The sequence below is a fragment of the Anas platyrhynchos genome, chromosome 1, assembly GCF_047663525.1.
Source record: "Anas platyrhynchos isolate ZD024472 breed Pekin duck chromosome 1, IASCAAS_PekinDuck_T2T, whole genome shotgun sequence".
Classification (NCBI taxonomy): Eukaryota; Metazoa; Chordata; class Aves; order Anseriformes; family Anatidae; genus Anas; species Anas platyrhynchos.
The window spans coordinates 125,980,621-126,001,985 of NC_092587.1; the positions used below are offsets into that span (position 1 = coordinate 125,980,621).

A 21,365-nucleotide genomic window follows, 5' to 3' on the forward strand; every position below is an offset into this window, starting at 1 on the left:
AAAAAAAAAAAAAAAAACAGAGAACACATACTTTACCTGCTATACAGAACCGTGTGGTAAGATATGGTGGATGCTGTCCTGTTAACTAAATATTAGTTATTATTACGTTAAGATGCTTTTTTTTTTTTTTTTTTTTTTTTTCTAGCAGAACCTATACTGTTACCTGTAGAGGGGAAAGTGGTAGCGTGTACTTAGTTTACCATACATTAACTTCAAAGGTAAAGCACACTCAGTGCGTTATATGCAGCAACATGCAGGTCGCAAAGTGTGAGATGCACGAATGATAAGAGTGTACAGCAGGTCTACATTTCATCACTTCTGGAAAGAGCTTGTGGGCAGCATTTTCTCAAGCCTGAACGTCCTTTCTCACGCACGGAAGAGACCTGCTCCGTCCTGTACGTGCTATCTGCATGCAAGTCTGACGTAGGAGCATCACTGAGGGGATGATATTAGAATAAAGAGGGGTGCTTTACAACCGAATTGCAAAACAACAACAACAAAAAATCAAATGAGCACATTAAAGGGAAGGGTGGGGAAGTTCCTACCCCCGCTCTTTGTTGTGCCAAGGAGAGGGGGATAGAAAGGAACGGCTCTCAAATCTGCTATATGGGCTGTGCTGTGGATAGGTTAAAAAAAATACAGTAACTGCATATGGGAGCTTTTCTTCCCTTTTCTCCACACACACACCTGTGTTAAGACCATGGTCTGAGCTTTCAAAGGAATAAAGACCTTTGCCTGCCATACAAATGGCACCTGTACCCAGGGGCCCACGTGACAACAGAGAATTCAGGATGTGTTTTCAGAGTAATTACGGGTACATACGTCAGGTGTTTGGATAAGGGGGGGGTTCTTCGGGGAGCTGTCTTAAAAAGTAAAGAATAGTTGCTTTATTGTCCTCCTGCGAAGTCTGAACTGAAGCAAACAGATTTTTGCTGTGGAACAGTGGAATCTGTGACAAAACACCATTTACAAAGACGGAAAAGAGAAGAGCTCAGATTGCATAATCAAAGAGGGGAAAAAAAAAAAAAAGAGAGAAACTTTGTCCTGGAGGCAAATGCACCTTCTTCTCATTCACTCTCCTCCCTTTTCCACTACTTTTCCCATGAAATACATGCAAATCCCAACACGCAGCAAGTTCTCCTCCAGGCACGATATACTTGTGTGGTTATGCAAGTCAGAAGCGGGTTGAATAGTGAGAGATACGGGACGCTCCTGGCTGAGCAGCCGTGGAGAAGAGAGCTGTTGCCTTTACCGCTGCTAGAAAATAACCCAGTGACCCTTGAGCGTGCTTCCAGTGAAAGCATCGCTGCTGTTCTCATTACATGGCATACACATTTCCTGATGATTTTGTTAATTTTAGTTAACTTCGGTGCTTCCGAGTCTACACAGTGGAGAAAATGAATGAATGAATAGATGAATAAATAAAGGGCGTGAGCGTTTTATCAGAAGGAAGAGTGGCTTCAGGGGGAGGTCAAGCAGAGCAGGCACCTGCTGTTACCAACCAATGCCCCCAGGACACCACACACCCGGCTGCTGCCCTTCCTCACCCACTCGTGGGCTGGGGCCGAGGGTCTCCGCCCCGAGGGGCGACCCCAAACCCGGCCCCGGCCCCGAGAGACCCTGAAGGGACCCTGAGAGGCCATGAAGGGGCCGTGACGGGACCAAATCTCCCCCCCCCCCCCCCCGCCATCTCCACCTTAACGTGGAGGCGGCTCCTGCACAGGCGCGCCCCGGCCCGCCTCAAGGTGATGGCGGTTGCGGCCGTTGGGCGGGCGTGTGGAGAGCCCTGGCCGCCTATGGCGGGGGCTGAGGGGGCAGCGAGAGCTCCCTGCCGGGGCTGTACGTCGGGTCCTTCGGGCAGGGTGCTGCGGGCACCGGCCCTGGCCCGTTAGAGGAACCGTCCCTGTGAGAATTTTGTGGCAGTGATGCTCATTGCCGCGTTTGCAGTAACTTTGTTGAAGTACTCGATGGTGAAATCTTGCAGGTTACGTTAACAGTGTCTGCCTAACACCACAGAGTTGACGCGCTGACTCCTGCGTGCTTTTCCACTGGCACGCTCTCTATTTTTAACTAGCATTATGTTAGTACCTGACTTTTCAGCAGTCGACTCAGTAGCAGCAGCAGTGGAGGCACAGGCAGGCTTTTATACTGGTGCTTTAGGCTATTGGAAGCCATCCGCCTTCCAGATCTGTATGTGCTGATAAGGGATGATACGAACCTCCTCCCACCTGCTTGTTGCCATCCTCCTCCCAGAGTTTGACTGGGTTTTTGTCTGGAAGGTGTTTTACAGCGCTTCTGTGGAGTTAAATTATGGTAGCAGATGTTTGGGACGCTGATCATAGGGCTCCAGCTGTATGGCTGTAAGGAAAATATCACAATTGGGGGCTTCTGGCAAGGTGTAAATGTTTGCAAAATGTGGCCACAGATTCCTAAAATAAAGTGTCTAGTAATCAAAAAAAAAAAAATAATAATAACATTTATGTCATCCAGGAACCTGTAATCTTAACTACTGTTTTTACAAGGGAAATCTACAAAAATGCGATGCAGTAACTAAAACTTCTCTGTACTGCTAAAAATTGTAGGCGATGGCCCCTGGAAGCAAATTTAAGAACTCTGAAATGATATTGCCATGTGAATGGGAAGAATGCCTCTTTGTAGGAAAATGCATGGAGGAGTTTTGTGATCACGTTGCAGGACACTTGAAAGAGTATCTACAGCACCCCCTGGAAACAGCAGGTGACTTGTGTTTCATGTCACACAAATTGTGTTGCAGTACTGACGATTATTTTCTAGGTTAGAAAGTAATACTGACTTCAGTTTACGCAGACCTTCATAGCTTCCCAAGGACCCAGCTGCCCAAAACCCTTAGATGAAGATTTACACTTGCTTTTTATTTGAGATCTGATTGTCTTGGATCTTTGTTTCTATTGATAGCTGTTACTAAAATGGAAAGAGACTGAAGAGGTGACCTGGGAACTTCTGCTGTGGGTTTTTCTAAGGTTAGGTCCTCTGCAGGTGGAATTGTCTAAAACAGATTTTAGAGAATTGCTTTTGAATGGCAGAGTGCTTCCCTTTCAGGCAACTGGCCTGGTGCTTATGAATTCCAGGTTTGAAGTAGCAGTCTTATGAATCTTAATAGAAAAACAGAAACTTTTATTGTTCATATGGTGTTTGCCTTGTTTGGTTACAGACACCAGTGCTGTTTTATGACCGGTGTTGTATTTTACATCTTTTTAATGGTACTAAGTGTACTTAAAAGGAAAACAAAAAATCTGATTCTGCAGAAAATTATAGGCAGTCCCTGTGGATGTAATAGCAATAATATACTAGACTTGTTAATATAACTATTTTGGCTCTCGTGTATCCTGCTCTTTATTCTTAACACTGTAATCAAGTGTAATTACAGGTGTAGACATTTTAATTAAAGGTGAATGAGTTTTAATTAAAGGTGAAAAAAGTAGAATTGAACCAACATTAACAATGTCTGTGTGACCTAAACCAGAGAGTACCATAGTATATATACCTAAGAAAAATACAAATTTTTACAAAATTTTCCTGTTGAATCTGTTAAGCGCCTTTCTGTAAAAAGTTGTGTTTGAAGGTACAAAGCACTCAAGTAGTGCTACAGCTTTAAGATAGTGGAAAATCTGTTTGCCACTGAGATTTGCAGGTTTTCCCTACCACATTATCAGCAGATAGCAATTACCAGCGTCCCTGATAAGGTTACTTACAGATCATGGGGTTACTGCAAATGTAAGTGCTGTTGGTGTTCTTGTTGTTGCAGCAACACCTGCAGGTTTCATGCAGAGTTGTGTAAAATGTTGTTACTTCTTTCTTGTGTTTAGAGCATTACCGCTGTTGGTGGAGAAACTGTGAATTTGGGGCGAAAGATCCCAGAGAGCTGATAACACATGTCAATTTTCACAGTTACCACACCAAACTGAAATTCGTGGGCTCTCGGTTACGGGCATTGCACCGCGACTTGCCAGCGTGTTTGCTGACCAGCCGTAGCTGGCATCAGTTACCACAGACCTCAGAGGAGTTTGTCTGCAATTGGGAGAACTGTAATGTAAGTTGTGTATGTTGAGATATTACTGACTTTTTTGATTTCCTAACTTTACCTTTGGATTTGACTCACTACTAGGATTTTTTGCTCAAACTTACCTCTGTACGAGGCTTCCCACTACCCTCATAAATTAGATCTGGGGGGTATTATGGTAGCGTTCACAATAATGTAAACAAGATACTTGTATAGCATCTATGACTTCAAATTTTCTTTCTCTTTATGGTGACTAAAATTTTCGTGCTTTAAGAGCATACATGCAAAACTCTAATATACCCAGTTGAATGTTAAATTAATCAATTTGGTAGCTTCTGGAGAGGTCCAGAGAGCTTATCATTTATCTAAAGAAAAGTGTCGGAATATCTGATGTTTCCTTGGTCAGTTGGAAATGTTGTTTTTTGCTTTTGTTTGTTGTTGTTCTTAATTTTTGACTGGAACAGAAATCAAATGCTTGCAATAGGCTTTTCATACAAGTCTCACATTCAAACGTGGGCCAGGATTGGTTTGACCTAAAAATGGGCTGTATCTTGACCACTTTGTGGTATTCTGTATTAAAGAAAATGATTATCCCTTCAGTTCTGACTATGCTATTTGTGTATCACATTAACCAAGATGATTAACAGCTGCTATATTATTTTTTTTTTGAGAATGTTAATGTTAACGTAAATAGTGCTGCATGTGCTCTTCTGTTTCTTAGAGGTGTTCGCTCCTGATCAGAAGTGGTTTCACACTGATGTGATATTATAGGGAAGCACTTTTCCCTGTCCCTGTTGGACTCAGAAGCTCAGCTGTTACTCCTGGCCAGTGAGCGTTACCTTTGCATCTGTAGATGTGATGCCTTGCAGAAGAGCTTTTCATACCGCCCCCTTCTGTGTAACTGTTGGACAAATTAGTTTTTAGACAGCTCCTCTACACTACTTCTGTCTCTGAGATAAATTGCTGCTGTGTATCTATCCAATCTACATTACTTTTTGTCACGTTGTATGAGTTTTTGATTTAATTTGACTGAAATGATATAATTGAAACCAAAGTGATACTGGAGAACAAGATACACCTGAAATGAGTTGTGCCATGGGAAAAAAAAAAAAATGTAAAACTAGACAGTTTTGTAAACCTTATATGGGTAAATCTCATGTAGGCTTAGTAACATCAAACTACAAATCAAAACAAAAACTCTGTTTTTGAAAGGCCTTTCATCCTTTTACCTTCTGTCTCCCAGGGCCCTCCAATGACGCATGGGTTATCATCCTTAAATCCTTATCTATGACTTTTTCATATCAAAGTTGTGTTAAAATTAAATTTATGACATAAATTACGCTTTTTGATGTTACAAACAAGAGCTAATGAGGATGAAAATATGTCCATGCAAGAGACTGTCAGACGGGTGATGCTTTATATACATTCTGTATCCCTCACGTACACCACACTGTTGAATTAGAGTAAGTGTAATGTTGGAATGAAAATGTTTTTGTTTCCTGGTGGTAGTTATAGTCCATGCTTTGTTTTGCTAACCTTCTCCTTCCTAAATATAAGGTTATTTCTAGTTTCCTCTTAACGTTTCAATTTACAGATGGTTTATGCCAGAGCATATGTAAAGGGTGAGTGTCTGGTCAGGCGTATGTTATTGTTGGACAGAATGCCCAGAAGTATCCATTTGTCTCTTTTGGCTTTGAATTTAGAATACCTACACCCAAAAAATGCTTTGATATCTCTCTTTGATTTTCTTTCCTTTATATAAGGAATGACAAAATCTGCGAGCAACGTTTATAGGGAGAGGTAATTCTGTTGTCAGTCAATCTGTGAGAAATTCTCCCTCTGTAAGTAAGCTTTTATTCACTATTGGATTAAGCATGGAAATACCCCCCGTCTCTTCTTTTTAAAGCTATGTGCCTGCGCATATAATACAGAGCATTATTTATGATAACTTTGGGATGGTTTGCATAGTTTGATTACAAACTATTACAAACAAATGTTATTTCTGTTGTGCCTCCTAGCTTGTAGGAGTCATATTTCTAACAGTAGTTATTTTAAGGTATCAATACTTTTTAATACATACTAATCAGCCTTTACTTGCACAATGCAACAATTGGTCTATTTACTTTAAAAAATGAAGTTCAGAAAAACTTCCAAGACCTCTAAAGTTTGATTTTAATGCATCTGTCAGTAAACACAGTCCTTGAAAAGCACGCTTAAAAAAAAGAAAAATCTTCATGTTCATCAATTTCATGTTCTGTTTTTCGTTTCTGTAAGCGGGCGCTTGTGGCTGATGGACTCCTTTAGTCCATAGCATTTTGCTAAATCTTTTTATACATGTTTTTTCAAGTTCAAACTATGTTGTGAATTTTATTAATTAAAAGAATGTTTCCCAACTTAGTAGGCAGGCTAGACTAGACCCAGGAGGTGGGGTAGGGCACACTGCGAAGGAGAACTGTGAGGGCAGGGAAAGCTGCTTACATTTCCCACCCTCCTGCAAATATGTTCCCACAGTTATGAATATAATTCTCTTTGAAAATCGGCTGTACAGCTTCCCCCGACTGTTGCGGTGCCTCCTACCGTGTCAGATTCTGGTTCCCCAAAGGTAAAGCTCCTAATTACGGCAACAGCCCCCAAAACTTCTCTCCTCCTCTATGTACAAATAAAGAAATGCTCAAGAAAGTTCCGGGGAAAGACTCAAAGAGATCGTGCCAATAAATAACTGCGGGTTTAACCCCTCTATGGTCACTTTGATGAGGAAGTGAAGAGGCTTTCCATTGCTGTCATGCTTAATCCCTTTAGTTGATTCACCTTAATATGCCTGCATGTTTTCATATACACAGGACCTTGGACTTCTCAGATCATGTTTCAAGCCCTTCAGAGGAAATAAGGGCTTGTCTTCCCCGAGGAGCTATTGTGAAATACATTGGAGTACGAATTAAAAATGCAGCAGTTTGCCTGTATTAACTCCTCATGTGAATGCTCTGTTCTGCGCAAATAATGCCTTTTAACAGCTTAGCTTAATCCACTCTCCTAAGATTAGGATCATTAAAAACATAATACTAAGTGACTAGTTTTTCATTTACATATTTTTCCTAAAAAGATAAATCTCTTTCAATCTGAATCAACTGCACATTATCTGTAGTGGCAATACCAGCATAAGGAGGGTTTTTTTCCCCCATTTCCTCTCCCTAGCATTTAAAGCCAGATCAATTCAGATTGATCAGATTCTGTTTAATGCCAGATCTGTTTAATGCCTTGTCCCAATTCAGTGTGTAGCCTTACAAAACGGGGCTAGTGCAACGGGGAGGTTAAGGGGTTATGTTATTGGGAAATGAGAGAGGGATACTTTAAGTTGCCATTGAGGACAGTCTGCTGCTGGATGACGCCCTTTGTGACTTTAAGAAGGTGCAGCATGCAGTGTACTTTCACTGCAGGTGTGGATTTTTGTGGACTGAGGAAGAGGCTAATTAAAGTCAAGTTGCCCCTTGTCACACACACCGACTGTTGGAGCGTTCTATCTATAACACCTAATTCAGTCTAATCATCGTGCAGCTTTCCTATTTCCTTCATAACCTTCCCGTGAGCAAGTAGAAGTGAAGACTGGGTAGCATTCCCTCAATTAAGCTAGACAGGCTTCAACTACATGATGGTAGGTCCAAATTCAGGTTTTGTGGTGGATACTGCAGAATGTTCTACATTTTTGTAATGATGTAATTTTCTTTCTGTTGGCGTGAGTTAATTAAATGTTACTGCAATATTTACTGATGTCTGGTTTCTAAAAGCACTTAATTCTATGGTCCTGTCAACTGATTTCCTGCCAAAACTGTTTTAACTTCTCCATGCTTCTTTTTTGTTGTTAGGTTACTTTCAATAATCCAGAGTGGTTCTATCAACACGTTGCTCATCATGCTTACGCTACTGAGGAAAAAACTGTTACAGATCAGAAGAAAGCTGTTTATTGTCACTGGAAAGGTAGTTCATATAAAAATTTAATTGCAAAAAATAGTTTCTCTGCAGCGTTTCTTATAAAATTAACTGAGTGTTACGTATTGTGTAGGACATTATAAGACCTTCAGATTTTCTTTTATCTAAAATAGTTGCAGAACACTTTTATTTTATAGCATCCATGATTTAAATAGAATAGTTCATGTCATCCATGGGACTAAATGCATTCAACTCCCAATTAGAGTAAGCTGAGAAATGTCAGTACTGACCAGGGCTGGGTTTCTTCATAATTCAGTCTGTGAATGTCAGTTTGTATACCATTCAAAGAGACTTTTCAATTATATTCTACCACTCAGGACCAGGAATGTTTCCCTCACGATAACCTTTGATGAGCTTACTCTCTGCTTACTCTCACCTGTCTCTTCAAATCAAGGGAAGCACACCTATTGTCATTCTAGTTTTTCTCAACTCACTCTGTGGTGAGAAAGAGCATTTCTAATGCATTGTCTGTGTTGCTAGCTACCTCTCGTGTTAAAATTATCGTCATGGCTTCAAAGCAGATGTTCTGCCCTTGGCTCTGTTGTAGAAGCCACATTCCATTGACACTCTTTCATAGCAGATGCCTTTATTGTTTGAGTAAGAACAAAAGTATGGACTGCCATCTGATGTACATGCCATTCAGCTTCAGACCTACAAAGTGTATGAGCAGAGCCTCTCAAGAAGAGAAGGCTTTTTGCTCAAGAATAAAGAGACTATTTGTTGGACCCTGGTCCTGGAGCAGATTCATTCTCTTTGCCTTAAACCTGGCAATTTAACATGTACCAACAAAGTCCTGGTTTGACTGGAATCCTCTTTATATCTAACCCCCCACATACAAGTCTTTTCAATTTATTAAAGTTACTTTTTGGATTAGGTATTCACTGTGGTGATGGCCAAATCCAGTCCGTGGATGCAAGGCAACATCATCCCTTTCCATCTTGAGATCAGATGCACTTTTTTTTCCATTTTTTTTTTTTTTTTTTGGCTGGGGAACTCACTCCATTTTCCTGATAGTGTAAAATCTGTAGTTCTTAGAGGAAAATAAAATCACATATCTGTGTGATCATAGCTTTCAAAAATATAGCCTATTAGGGCAGCTGAAAGGATTCATTTGACTCTATGGCATAAATAATAGAATGGGTAAAAGGAAGTGTGAAAGAAAAGGAGTATGACATCTTCAAATATGTTGAAGAAATGCTCTGCTGCTAGGAACAGTGAACTGTGTTCTCCATGTTTGTGGAAGAAAGGATGAGAAGTAATGAGCTTTAGTTGTAACAAGGGATGTGCAAGTAGGAAGTTAGGAAAGTAATTTTAAAGGAGGATATTTAAGTACTGTAGCAGTTGCCTCTTGAACTTGTGGAAGTTCTCTGTCGCTGAGGAACTGAGAAGACCTCTTCTGAGACCAAGATCCTGCCTCAGAAAAATGTATGTTTATATCCTGGGTGTTGTGGGGTCTATAATAGTCTGTGATCTGGACATTCAGGGTGGTGATTAACTTTTGAAAGCAGCATGCAGAATAATAATGTCCAGGAAGTGAAAGACAACTTTTCATTCCAAACCCCGAACTTAAGAAACACACACAGGCAAGTGAGGTCTCATCTCCAGTTGGCATGGAACTGGGACAACAGATAGCACCAGTGTTTTCCCAGGACCCTCAGTATACAGGTTGGTGGTCTGAGTTCATTTGAATTTGTGGAGGTACGGCAAGAATGGGCTGATCTGAAAGGAAAGGCAAACTGGAAGTTAAGGGTGACGGTGAGGCAGGCAAGGACATCACTGGCAGTTGCACAGAACCTGAACAAGAGCAGAGCAGGTCTGGTGGTGCCAGCCAGGGTCAGCCACAGCCACTGGACAAGTCCACAGTGATGAGACAGGCCCACGGCCAAGCCAGGAAGCTCATTCAGCAAGTCAGAGGCAGGGGCAGTGAGGTGCAAGGCCCCGCACAGCATCCCTACAGTGCACGTAAATGCAGGTCCCAAGACAGAACACTCAGGGTGCATGAGAGGAGGTTTCTTGCTGCTCTCTCTCTCAACTTAGCTGTTTTTGTGGAATTGTCATCGAAGGATATGCAGCATCACCATATTAGAGCAGACCTGACCAGAAGTATCCTGTACTCAGTAAAGATGAAGGAGATACTGATGATCCTATTTCCTCGTTGTAGGCAAGGTGAGGTTTTATGTTTCCTTTGTCTTTTAATGAAGGGTCTAGGGCTTTGCCCTTTGCTAAGTATGGTAATCTGAAGCTCAGAGGTCCTTTCCAGGAAGTTGTCTCTATTCTACTGCCTGGTTTGGATGTGGATTGTTATCAAGACTATGGCATTGTCGTTCTATTAGAGGCAAAGTCCCCATGAGTAGTAAAAATGGAACTTGGAACTCATGATGCACCTACTTGATTAAATGAGCTAGGTGAATCATTTCTGTTAAATTAATTTTACGTATTAATTTCCGAGACCTAAAGGTACCCAACCTGTCATTGAGTTTGATTCACTTGATGACCATTTTCATGCATCATCCACAAAGAATCTTTTACCTTTTCCTACCTCTTGTTCTTGAATTTGAATTTAGTCTTCTTGACTCTTAGGAGTCTCTGATTGGGTCCAGGCTGTTACTTCACCTTTCTAAAAATGCAGTTTTCTGCATAGCTGTTATCTTTGGTAGGTAGATGAGTCTTGTGGCAGCTTCTCCTTATGTGATACGGCAGGGTATTCTTTCACAACTATCTGAAGTTTTCTACCGAGAGCTTTTCTTGAGCTTCATTTACACCAACACATTAACCTACTAGACCCTTATGTGTCACATGTCAATAACCAGAACTTTCTAGTTGTGTTGTTCTTGCCCTGTGTCTACAGTACCAGTCTGTTCCTGAGCTCAAGAGGTCTGACGCTGCTATTTATATGCAAAGATTGCTTGGTGGATAGCTGACTGCTTGTGGTTAACCACTACGTGAGCGTGTATGTAAAGATAGAAAATGTGGAGATAAAAAAAAGAGGTCACTAAGCGGAGTTCTTTGGCATGTGTTCTCTACCCCGTCTTATTCTCTTGTTTCTCAAGGGAACAGAGAACATGCATTTTGCTGGGGTTCTGTGATAGCAACAGAGATAGTAATGAATTTTATCTCTATTCTACTTCGTGAACATACAGGTAGAGTCAAAAACTTTGATGCCTGATGGTTGAAAGTATAGGAGCATGCACGCTGCAAATTCAAAACTAGGATTTTCTTAAGGAGGACATGTGGACAACATGTCTCAAAGAATTCTGATTACTGACAAATAATATGACTTTGTCATAGATATTTGCGGGGTTAAATGTCACATGAGGTTTGCAACAGTCTGGTGGTGGTGGTTGTTTCTCCCAGAAGAGGCTTTACTTTGGGTTTCTAAAAATACAATGGTAAGACATGTGTCTTACTGTTTCTTTTCAAGAAAGACTGTAGCACTCACCTGCAGCTGTTTTTTTGTTTGTCTATTTGTGTTAGACTGCTTAGGAGTATTTAAAGGCAAGCACAAGCTATGGGATCATTTAAGAACCCACACGCAAGAAAGAGTTGTAGCGTGTCCTACTTGTGGAGGAATGTTCTCCAATAACACTAAGTTTTTTGATCATGTAAAGAGACAAGTTTCAGAAGATAGTAAGTGGATATGCTTTTATTTTGTGTATGTTTTAAAGAGATTTTCATTTAAGGTGTTTTATAATAAATGTACACATGTAGTCTCATAAATAATTCTGTTCTTCTTACAAGTAAATCTCATGAAAGCATGAGTATGTTGGTGATGGAAAGTAAAAGCATTCTAGGTTATTGACAGAATAATTGATTCAAATTTCAAACTGTTAATGTTTTGAACACTGTTATCTGACTGAGGATGCAATTAAGTTACTGATAAAGAATCCTTCTCATTAAGCCTAAACTCTGCTTTTTTTGAAGAGTATTGGTAATGAAAAATAATACTGACACTGTCCCAATGTTGTATTAGCTTATTCACAAAACTGTCAGCTATAGATTATTAATTAATATATCTTTCATAAGTGATTTGTATCGCCACTAAATAATTTCTATTTAAATTCAGAACAAATATTTGTTTGCCAGAACTGTCACAAACATTTTGCCAGTGAAAGGCTGCTACGAGATCACATGAGGGTACATGGTAAGTCAGAGCTTTTTAAAATTAAAACATGCTTTTCTCCAGGTCACCTTATAGAGCTTTTGATTAACTACAGAGTTACTGAGGTATTGTTGTATCAGCTAAGAAAATTAAGGGACAAAACTAGGACAACTGGGTTACAAATTCTGGAAAGCAAGAATTTCATTGCCAGTCCCACTGAAGCAAGGGAACTCCCTTCTTCATGCCTTCTGATGAAAAAGTTTAAGGGTATTTTCAGTGTGGGCTTTTCTATATTGCAGTAGCTTCCTGTGCAGATGCTTTTTCTTCACTTGCATCTCTGTTTACTTGCTTTCATGACTAGGCAAATGGTTAAAGCCAAAGTATTGTTTTAGCTTGAGCTGCAGCTCTGCTCACTTTGCAGTACATAATCAGCTTCACTCAAATGGCATAGTCCTTCATTGACCTAACCACAATCTCCCTCAGGTCCCCAAATTATTCCCACAAGTTATACTACAACAGCTATGACTTGCTGGGAAAGAATCCTACAGCATCCAAGCACAAGGAAACATGTGATATTGCTCTTGGACATACAGGAAATACAGAAGCCGAGAAGCGGGTGGGTCTTTGCTTTGGGAACAGGAATATTTGAACCATGTAGCCAGACCTGGGTACCAGTTATTTAGGTTGTATAAACATACGAGTAGCTATGTGCAGACTTGCTCAGTCATGGTAGATTCTACATTCTAGTTGTATTCGTAAAGAAAACATGATTTTTCACTGTCTGCAAATCAATGCATTGATGCTTAACACTATGCATTTGATTTGGTGCTTACTGTGAGCTACCAAGATTAACGATGTTCATATTTAAATATATTTACACTTGACGTTCATCTACCTAAAATATCTTAATTTTAATATTTTATGTCAGAAAGTAGAGAGATTGTTTTGTTACTAGACTAGTTATATTCCTTTGCGTCAAGGTGATTTTGGACAGAAAATGGAAATAGATACAAATTTATTTATTTTTATTAGCTAATGAAGCAGTTTAAATATGTTGAGCTTGCTTTTCTTTGTTTAATTAAAGCATAATACACATTAAAATAGACTTGATATCTAAAATAAGACGTGTGGTTAACAGGGCTGTTTGTTTCTGGTCCCTCTGGCTGCATCTAAACCTTTGTGAACAGTACAAGGGGCCTGGCTGGCCTTGTCCCCTGATAATTCATCCTGTGCCCTGCTTGCACAGCCAGGGAAAATCACAGGGTGGCTGGACCTAGGAACAAGGATGATGTGATCCTGTGTCATGTCCCAGTAAACCACTGTGAACCAGCTGCAACGTGAACTTGGCTGAAGAAGCTGTGAAGCAATCCTGGGTCCAATTGTTTAGGCACAACATAAATCCCTTCAGACATTAGAGCCAGTTACTTTCTCGGTTCATGATTCAGCTTTCTTTAAAAGTTCTGGCAGCATACATGTCTGCTAGTGCAGACTGCCAGTGCAGACATGACATTTTAAGATTCTTACTCCAGCATATTTCTTAATAGCTTTTAGTATAGATAAATAGTGAAAATTATGCCCATCTATAAGAAATTAGCCAGAGATAAGTTGTGATGTGAATGCAAAGTCTGTGGGTATTTTGAAATTGCTCCCCACATGGATACATTTATGTGCCAGAAGACGAAGTAAACTGTTAGATACTACCATTTCAAGAGACTTCACTGGTGCAGTTCTACAGGTTGTTACTCCAGACTAATTTTGCACATGAAGCTATTTATTTTAGGGAGAAAAAGAAATTATCCTACCTCAAGACAAACTTTGAGGAAAAGTGTCTATGCAGGGATTCCAGAGCAGTTAGAACACATTACACTCACTTCCTTTTTTTGAGAAAACACGAACACTTCAACTGCATGATTTTCACTGGCCATCTGCAGAGCACGGGTCTGATTATAAAATAAGGCATTATTTCAAGGTCCTAAATATAACAGGTTTTGTTGAAATCCCATACTTCTTTGTTAAGACTCTTCCTACCGCTTTCATCAGGTTGCTGATTCACACGCAGCAAAGCAAGCATTTGTTCAGCTTAAGATGCTGCCGTCCTGCCTGCCAACGTGCCAGAGGTTCTCCCCTGTTCCAGAGTCAGCAGAGCAAACCTGTGCCTCAGCCACTGCAGTTCAAAGTCTGGCAGCTTAGCAAGCACCTACCATTATTATGCCTTAAGCAAATGTATCCGAATGTGAAACGGGGAGGCGGAGGGCAGACACATATTCCTTCTGCCACCTTTTTAAAGAGTGGTAATACCTTAAACATTAAAGGTAGATTTGCCAGTGCTTGCCTGTCAGAAGGCCTCCAGACAACGTGCACCTTTTAGGAAGCCTCCCAAAGTGCTACAGGCAAGAAGATAATCATCCTTTTGTTAGAGCCTGGAGAGCGAAACATGATCCTCTACATCTTTTTCCCTTACCTTTTTTGAAAGTAACTCGAAACACTGTAATGTTATATATACATATAAAAGATTACTGTTATTTGACTACTCTTTCTCTTCTACCTGTGTTCCATTTTTATCTCTTTTTTTTTTTTTTCTCTGTATATCTTGTTTCTGAATTATTGTAATCTGTTGATTCTAATGTGAGCTTGTAGTACATTTTCTTGTCATGTGTCATAGTGGACTGAATGTCCTCCTGTGATACAGGACTGAAAGTATCTTTCTTTCTACAGTTAACCGTGTTACGTGCCCGCTTTGTGATGCAGTATGCACAAGTGTCTCCTCACTGAAAGCACACACCAGATACCGACACTGTGATGAACGTCCTTTCCGTTGTCACCTCTGTGACAGCAGGTCAGAAAATTTTAAGGCTTGTAGCTCTGTGAGCAGAACTGTAGAATTGAGTTAGTTTTTACATAGGAGTTAACAGAGATAAGAAACTTTTCAACCCTTAAAACAGTCAACTGGTCAAGGAAGAAATGTAATAGATTTAGCTGCTGTTCATCTGCCTTCATCTGTTAAAATGTTGTAGTTCATGAACTTCTGGTAAAGAAGGATTGATGTTTTAAAGGGGACTTTTCTTGGCAAGACTGTGGACTATAAGATGGTCCATGATAATGGCAAGTGGAGATGTGTGGCAGTAGTGCCTTAAGTGGTGGGTTTTGCCATTCTGAACGACTGCTGGACATTTCCTGGGAGAGTCATAATCTTCTGAGTGATTTTTCAGCCACAGGTTCACTATACCTTTTGCTGTCTGATTTTTCTGTGGTGGTTTCTTTTCTGCTTTCATCATATGATGCCAAACAACAACGAAATAATAATATTTAAAAAAAAAAATGTAAAAATATACCACTGTGATGTGATAGACCAAGTTGTGTATATAAGCACTAGGCTGGCAAATTACGTGTAACTTTTGCCAGGGAAGATGAGAGGCGTAGCCTTTTTATGCTGAAAGTAGGATAAAGTAAACAAGTATTTAAGTACTCTTGTGTTCATACTGTGGGTGGACACAAGGAAACAATCTGAATTTCTAGACCAGAAATAATGAAATGACTGATCCATAATGGACAAGAATTTTCTCAGTGTGAACTGAAAGAGAGGCTGATGCCTTGCAACATAGTTGTGGAAAAATCACCTAGATTTGGGCATGCCATGGATGTGTGGGAAGAAAGAAGGAATGGAAAATGAAATACAGAGCACATCAAAGAGAGGTGTCTGCATTATCCCCTTTTCACAGGTGTAAAACTGAGGTAGAGAAGAGAAGTGATTTACACATATTCCGCTTTCACTTGTCATTGTCAGAGCCAAAAATTACTACCTCCCAGTCCTAAACATTAACCACAAGACTACTCCTCTGTACTATTATATCTGTTATTTGTTTTACCTTGTTTTCAGTTTTAAGAACACATATGATCTGCATAAGCATGTTGAAACACACAATGATTCAGATGCCTACAGCTGTGATGTTGAAGGATGTGGTTTTACTTCACGGACTTCACAAACTTTGAAACAGCATTACAAGAGAGCACATGTGGTGAGTATATTAGCAGAATAGAATATATTGCTATAAGTGATCCTAAGTTTCAAATCTACATGTGTTTAGTTTCATATGAATGAAGGAAATATTTCATTTTTCCATCAAATCAAGGATCTATTTGCGCATATTTCTAGGACTCTTGTAAATATTATAAAAATACCTGATTCATCCTTCCCTATAGATTTCAATTGCTTACTTTAAGTACATACAGTTGCATACTCACAGTCTTGAATTCCAGCCAACCCCCCACATACGTTCTTTTTTTCCTCTTCTTTAAAACAACATGCCAGTCCTAATCTGAAATGCAAAATATTTCAGGGATTAAAATCCAATGTCACCTTTCTCCTCACATTGATACTCCGCCCTTAGAGCTAATATGTAACCTGGAAATAGAGAAACTATAAAGCATGTAATGCTTACATCACCTCTGATCATGTGAGTCTTTCATCACAACATTAAAATATAGTTTTGGCTGCAATAGTTCATGCACATATTTTGCCTGTTTCTTCAACTTCCTGAGTTATGACCACTGCTATATTGTAAACTGTAAAGGTTTTAGAGGAACTATATTCTCACACTGCTACTGAAGATTTGTGCAGTACTGAAGGCATTAAAGACAATTTACATGTTCAATAAGGTTCCTTAAGCAGACAAGTTTGCCTAAAACTCACACATCTTAAACCTTTTTGAAGTTAACTCCCTAAAAGGTTTTTAGCTAGTGTACTTTCCCCCTTTTCAACAAAGGATTAATTGTCCTCATGTAGATGTGCAAGTCTTAAATTACTCTAACACTACTTCTTTCCAAGAGTAATGGTATTCTGAGATACAAATGCCACATCTGTCAGAAATGTTTCTGCTGGAGTTATTCATTGACCCTACATCTTCGAAAAGCACACAATCTCAGCAGTCATTCTCGTTTCAGGTATGTTACCAGTTGATTCTTGTTCAGATTATAAAGTAACTTTTTTTTTTTTTTCTTTTTTAAGGTTTTGTATAAGAGATCCAGATATTTAATTAAATGTCTTATGTTTGGTCCAGCTTTAACTATTCTGTGAAATATTGTGAAACAATTTATATCTTAGATTTCGCTATCATGATGGAAAACCTAGTGTAAAGATGGTCAAAATGTTTTTTGTTTGTTTGTTTGTTTGTTTGTTTTTTATAGTCTTTACCACTGGGAAGTTCTTGTAACCTAGATTGTTGAAAGAATTTTGTTTTTGACCATGTAAGTTGTATCCACCAAGGAAGTAAGCTGTGCATAAATATATCAACAGCTTCTGTAGTACAAAGAAGTCACACTCTCCATTTTGGGACACACAAAATATAATTGTGAATAGGTATTTCTTATTTTATATTTAGTGATGTGTATTTGATGAAAAATACTTATTGGAACCCTATTGCACTTGTCTCTTCATACTGTGTTTTTTGTTTGAGTACAACATGATAAATAGCAATCTGATTCATCTTCTAATTGCAGACATTTTCAATTTTGGCAATCATATTAGGTGGTATTTTCTGCTGTAAATACTGTGTTTGTAACCTGCATTTTCAATGCTATTCCCTTAGGTATAAAGAAGATGATGAGGGTCACATGAGTTTGAATTTAGCAGTATTTAATGCTGTCACAGGCTTAGGTCAGACTCTTAATAACAAGATGATAATAAGTAAGTCACCAGTAAGTCAAAATAGTTTGGGAAGAGAAGGAGGGGACTCTTGCGAAAGAGAGACTTCAACAACAGAGATACTTCCCATGCAACTTCAGCCATGGTCACAAGCTACTGGAGAAAATGTTCTGGTAGAAGCAGAGTCTTCTATACTGGAGCCGGTGTACTCGGAACTTCAGACTGCAGTACAGACATTTGAAAGCTGTTCTACTTCCTCTAGAGTTGATGAAGCCACACCAGTGAATGTGAAGGAAAAACTAATAGAAATTGACCTGGGCTTGGGAATTCAGATGGCTTTCTAGTAAAACGGTGTTTTTGTGGATTTATCTGTGAAAAGCATACTCTTCAGAAGAGGTGTATTTATTTATTTATTTTTTTTAAGCAAAAAATATAAGAAGTTTGCACTTTTATCCTTGTCAAAATCTTGTGTATAATACTGTCTTTTCTCTGCTTTCATGTTAAATTATTCTAATGTGCTTAGAGTTTATATATGCAAGACACACACAATATTATGCACATATAATATGTTCATTAATAACCCTTTGGAGAAGAAAGTTTTAAGTTTCACATATTCATATAGCATATATATGTGTGTGTGTATTTATTTATTTATAAAACAAATATAGCCCTTGGGGGAAAGCATTGACACAATACACAAGACAAAGTTTGAAATGGTAGGGAATACATCCCATTATTGATTACTCCACTACGTTATTTATTAGAAATCAGATAACAGCTTGTGTGATATATATATATATATATAAGTTACATTTCTTAGCTTTATAGACTTTAACATTATTTCAAGAGTTATTACAGAGACAATTTTATAATGGACTTTTAAGCTACAATGCACTGTTAAATGAAAACAATGGCTATGTATAAATAAAACAGTTAAAGATGATTTTAGGATTTATGTAGAGTTTGCTGTAATTGAAATTTTATAGCTTTTTATTGGGTGCTGCAGGTACAATGACAAGAAAGCAGATGAATGATATTGGCAGCATAGCTAAAAATGCCTTCTTCGTTTCCATAAATATTTCCACATAGCCATGGTTATCCTGACCCACTAGGAAAAGTGCTTGCTAAAACATTATTAATCTGATTCTTGTATTAAGGGCACAGACAAAAAGATAGCTATCTTTCCTCACAGTAAAAATTAAATCTGATGTTGAAAATATTTTTAAAATAAGAACTGAATGAGCCCTGTACAGCTGAGAAGGTGGTGGTTAGGCAGCTATGAGACTAATTTTCAATGTATTAGCGCTGTCCCTGGAGAACCCAGAGGTAATCCATGGGAACACCTTGCTGTGCTGTCTGCAAAGCAGGAACTTTCAAGGCGGTGGTGGATGTCCACAACAAGGTGGACACTACAATCACTGTCCCTTACCAAATGATCATTTCCTTACCTAGGCAAACTGATGCTAAGGCCCCAGGACAAACAATCCAACCTGCACGTGGGTGAGCCCCCAGCCAGCAAGAAGGGAACGAGTATCAGACAGACTGGGAACAGTTTGGACAAAGATAGGCTGTCTGAAATTGAAATGAGAATGAGCTGACCGTGCAACTTCAAGGCAGCCAAGGATTCTGAGCACTTGTATTTTGAAGGATTTACACTCTGCATCTTCTGTGGAAAACTGCAGTTTTCTAGAGAGAAAAGAAAAAGAAATATAAGTCATAAACACAGATCAAAAATATCAGCAGTGGAAATCTCCCATAGCCATCTATTTCGTTTCTGCCTTGAAAGTTTCTGCTTTGCAGGCAGCTGAGATCTTTGTGCCCAGATTTTAGCATTATTAAATTATGCCTGGCTGTAAATTGTGGCAATTCAGCTGATGTTTCAAGAGCAGTTGATCCATCTGTGCAGAGGGGGCAGGCCAGACAGATGTGGGTGGTAGCCTGATTTTAATCTGCCTTTGTGCATGAATCAGAGACCCGACATTTTTAATACTTTACAATACAGGTAAAACTGACTCACGTTTCTCTGGGCAATGAATAGGCACCACTATAGCCTCTGGGACTTCCCCTGCTAAATATCAAAGGCCTGCAACAGACAACAGAGGTGTTAATGCTTCCCAAAGAAAGAGTCCTTTATAATGGAAAGTATTAGTCAACCAAAATACAGTGGAGCCTTTTCCAGATCTTTTATAATAGTTCACCAGAAGCCTCCAATCCATTATCCAACAATTTTCTCCTTTGGGCAGATGCCCATTCCTGCCTGATTTGGAGTTTGCTGCCTTCAGTGCCAGCTGTGCTGCAGGTACCAGGGTGAATTAACACAAGGCCCATTCAGGACCAGGGCTTCACACGACAGATTTAAACATGGTGTTACGGATTTGGTTTTGAGCTTGAAAGGCAAGGACATGGCCTACAAGTTCTACATTGCTGTAGCTTTGTGTGATCCCATTAAATTCATTTTTGAAGACAAAACTGTGGGGGCAGATGCAATGGGATGATCATTTGTTAATGGAAACCTATTTTGAAAGTTGTATTTTAAAATAATTTTCCATAGTTATGCTGCTTAATGACACACTAGAGCCTTATGCTGTTGTGGCTTGGGTACCCGCTCCACTTAATTATTATTCACAGTGTTTGCATTCACACAAGGGCCTTACAAAGCTAAAAAGTTAAATCAATTTTCTTGTCAGTCATCTAGTCTAGAATTTGCATTCGTACTCTAGTTTAGATACAGAGGCTTTGTTAACACTGTTGTATTTACTAGACAATAGTAGTTTGTGACAATGGATTTCAAAGATACCTTTTCAGAGTTTTTTTCAAATTGATGTTAAGATTTTGGTGTTACATTAGCACTCCAAGATGCTGGCTTGCATGTAGAAAGTAAAATAAAATATCCATCTGAATTGAAGGACTTTGAAATGATTTATTTTTTTTTTCCCTGAGTTTGATACCAAATTATAAAATTTTCGCGCCAGCTGTGCTTACTATAGTGAATGTACGTAAATCCATTTGGCTTTGAAAAGTGGTTTTTAGTTTCTGCTTAATTTCCACCATGACTCTGAAGTTCCCTCTCACCTGCCAGTGCTGCTGTGTCTGGACGGGTCCCGAGCGGTGTTTCACAGCAGTGCCCATAGAGGGTGCCTGCAGACTGGGAGCTCTGAATCACGCCACAAGTTGGTGGCACCCGGTTGCGTGCGACACGGGGCACGAGTTCAGCAAATATCTTCGTCAAACCCACACGTTATTCAGCGCTTCCCGGTAGACAGAAGCCCTGCGAAGAAGCAAGGAATCGTGCGCTGGCATCTGTGGGACCCAGCTCGAAAAACAACCTGTTGCCGAGCACATCAGGTATGAGGTGGACGTGAGTCATGAGGGACTTGTTCTCCTGGAGCCAGATCATCAGATAAAGACAGCTGGCGAAGGTCCGACGGAGTCTGTGGAACAAGCGTAGTGCATAACTGCGGGTCTGGCACGGGACCGCTGTGGATTTCAGTGGGACCAGGTTGGCCCTTGCCTCTGTGGAGGGAGAAGGAGACAGCTTGCCAGACTGGCAAAGAAACCCTTTGATGATGACCTAGGAGATGGTGCCCTGCAGCGCAGCTAAC

The 21,365-nt window shown here is 39.7% G+C and overlaps 1 protein-coding gene across 8 annotated transcripts; it reads left to right on the forward strand.

The window, feature by feature from the left end:
* The first annotated feature begins 246 nt into the window (after positions 1–246).
* On the forward strand, positions 247–20,663 carry LOC101796186 (histone H4 transcription factor). 8 transcript variants are annotated; one of them, XM_038173142.2, is made up of 10 exons: positions 247–1,745; positions 2,583–2,736; positions 3,846–4,069; positions 7,900–8,011; positions 11,498–11,650; positions 12,087–12,164; positions 14,838–14,958; positions 16,000–16,138; positions 16,948–17,063; positions 17,708–20,663. In XM_038173142.2, exons 2-10 carry the CDS (start codon positions 2,586–2,588, stop codon positions 18,105–18,107), a joined length of 1,494 nt encoding a protein of 497 aa, XP_038029070.2. In that variant the 5' UTR covers positions 247–1,745; positions 2,583–2,585; the 3' UTR covers positions 18,108–20,663. The 8 variants fall into 8 exon arrangements, with proteins under 8 accessions (XP_038029070.2, XP_071884753.1, XP_038029069.2 ...); XM_072028652.1 differs by lacking the exon at positions 247–1,745 and adding an exon at positions 1,754–2,080; XM_038173141.2 differs by lacking the exon at positions 247–1,745 and adding an exon at positions 1,754–1,984.
* The last annotated feature ends 702 nt before the right edge of the window (positions 20,664–21,365 follow it).

Coding starts and splice junctions, on each gene's coding strand:
- LOC101796186 (XM_072028647.1), top strand. Junction 2,737..3,845: donor GCACCCCCTGGAAACAGCAG/GTGACTTGTGTT, acceptor TCTTGTGTTTAG/AGCATTACCGCTGTTGGTGG. Junction 12,165..14,837: donor AGATCACATGAGGGTACATG/GTAAGTCAGAGC, acceptor TTCTTTCTACAG/TTAACCGTGTTACGTGCCCG.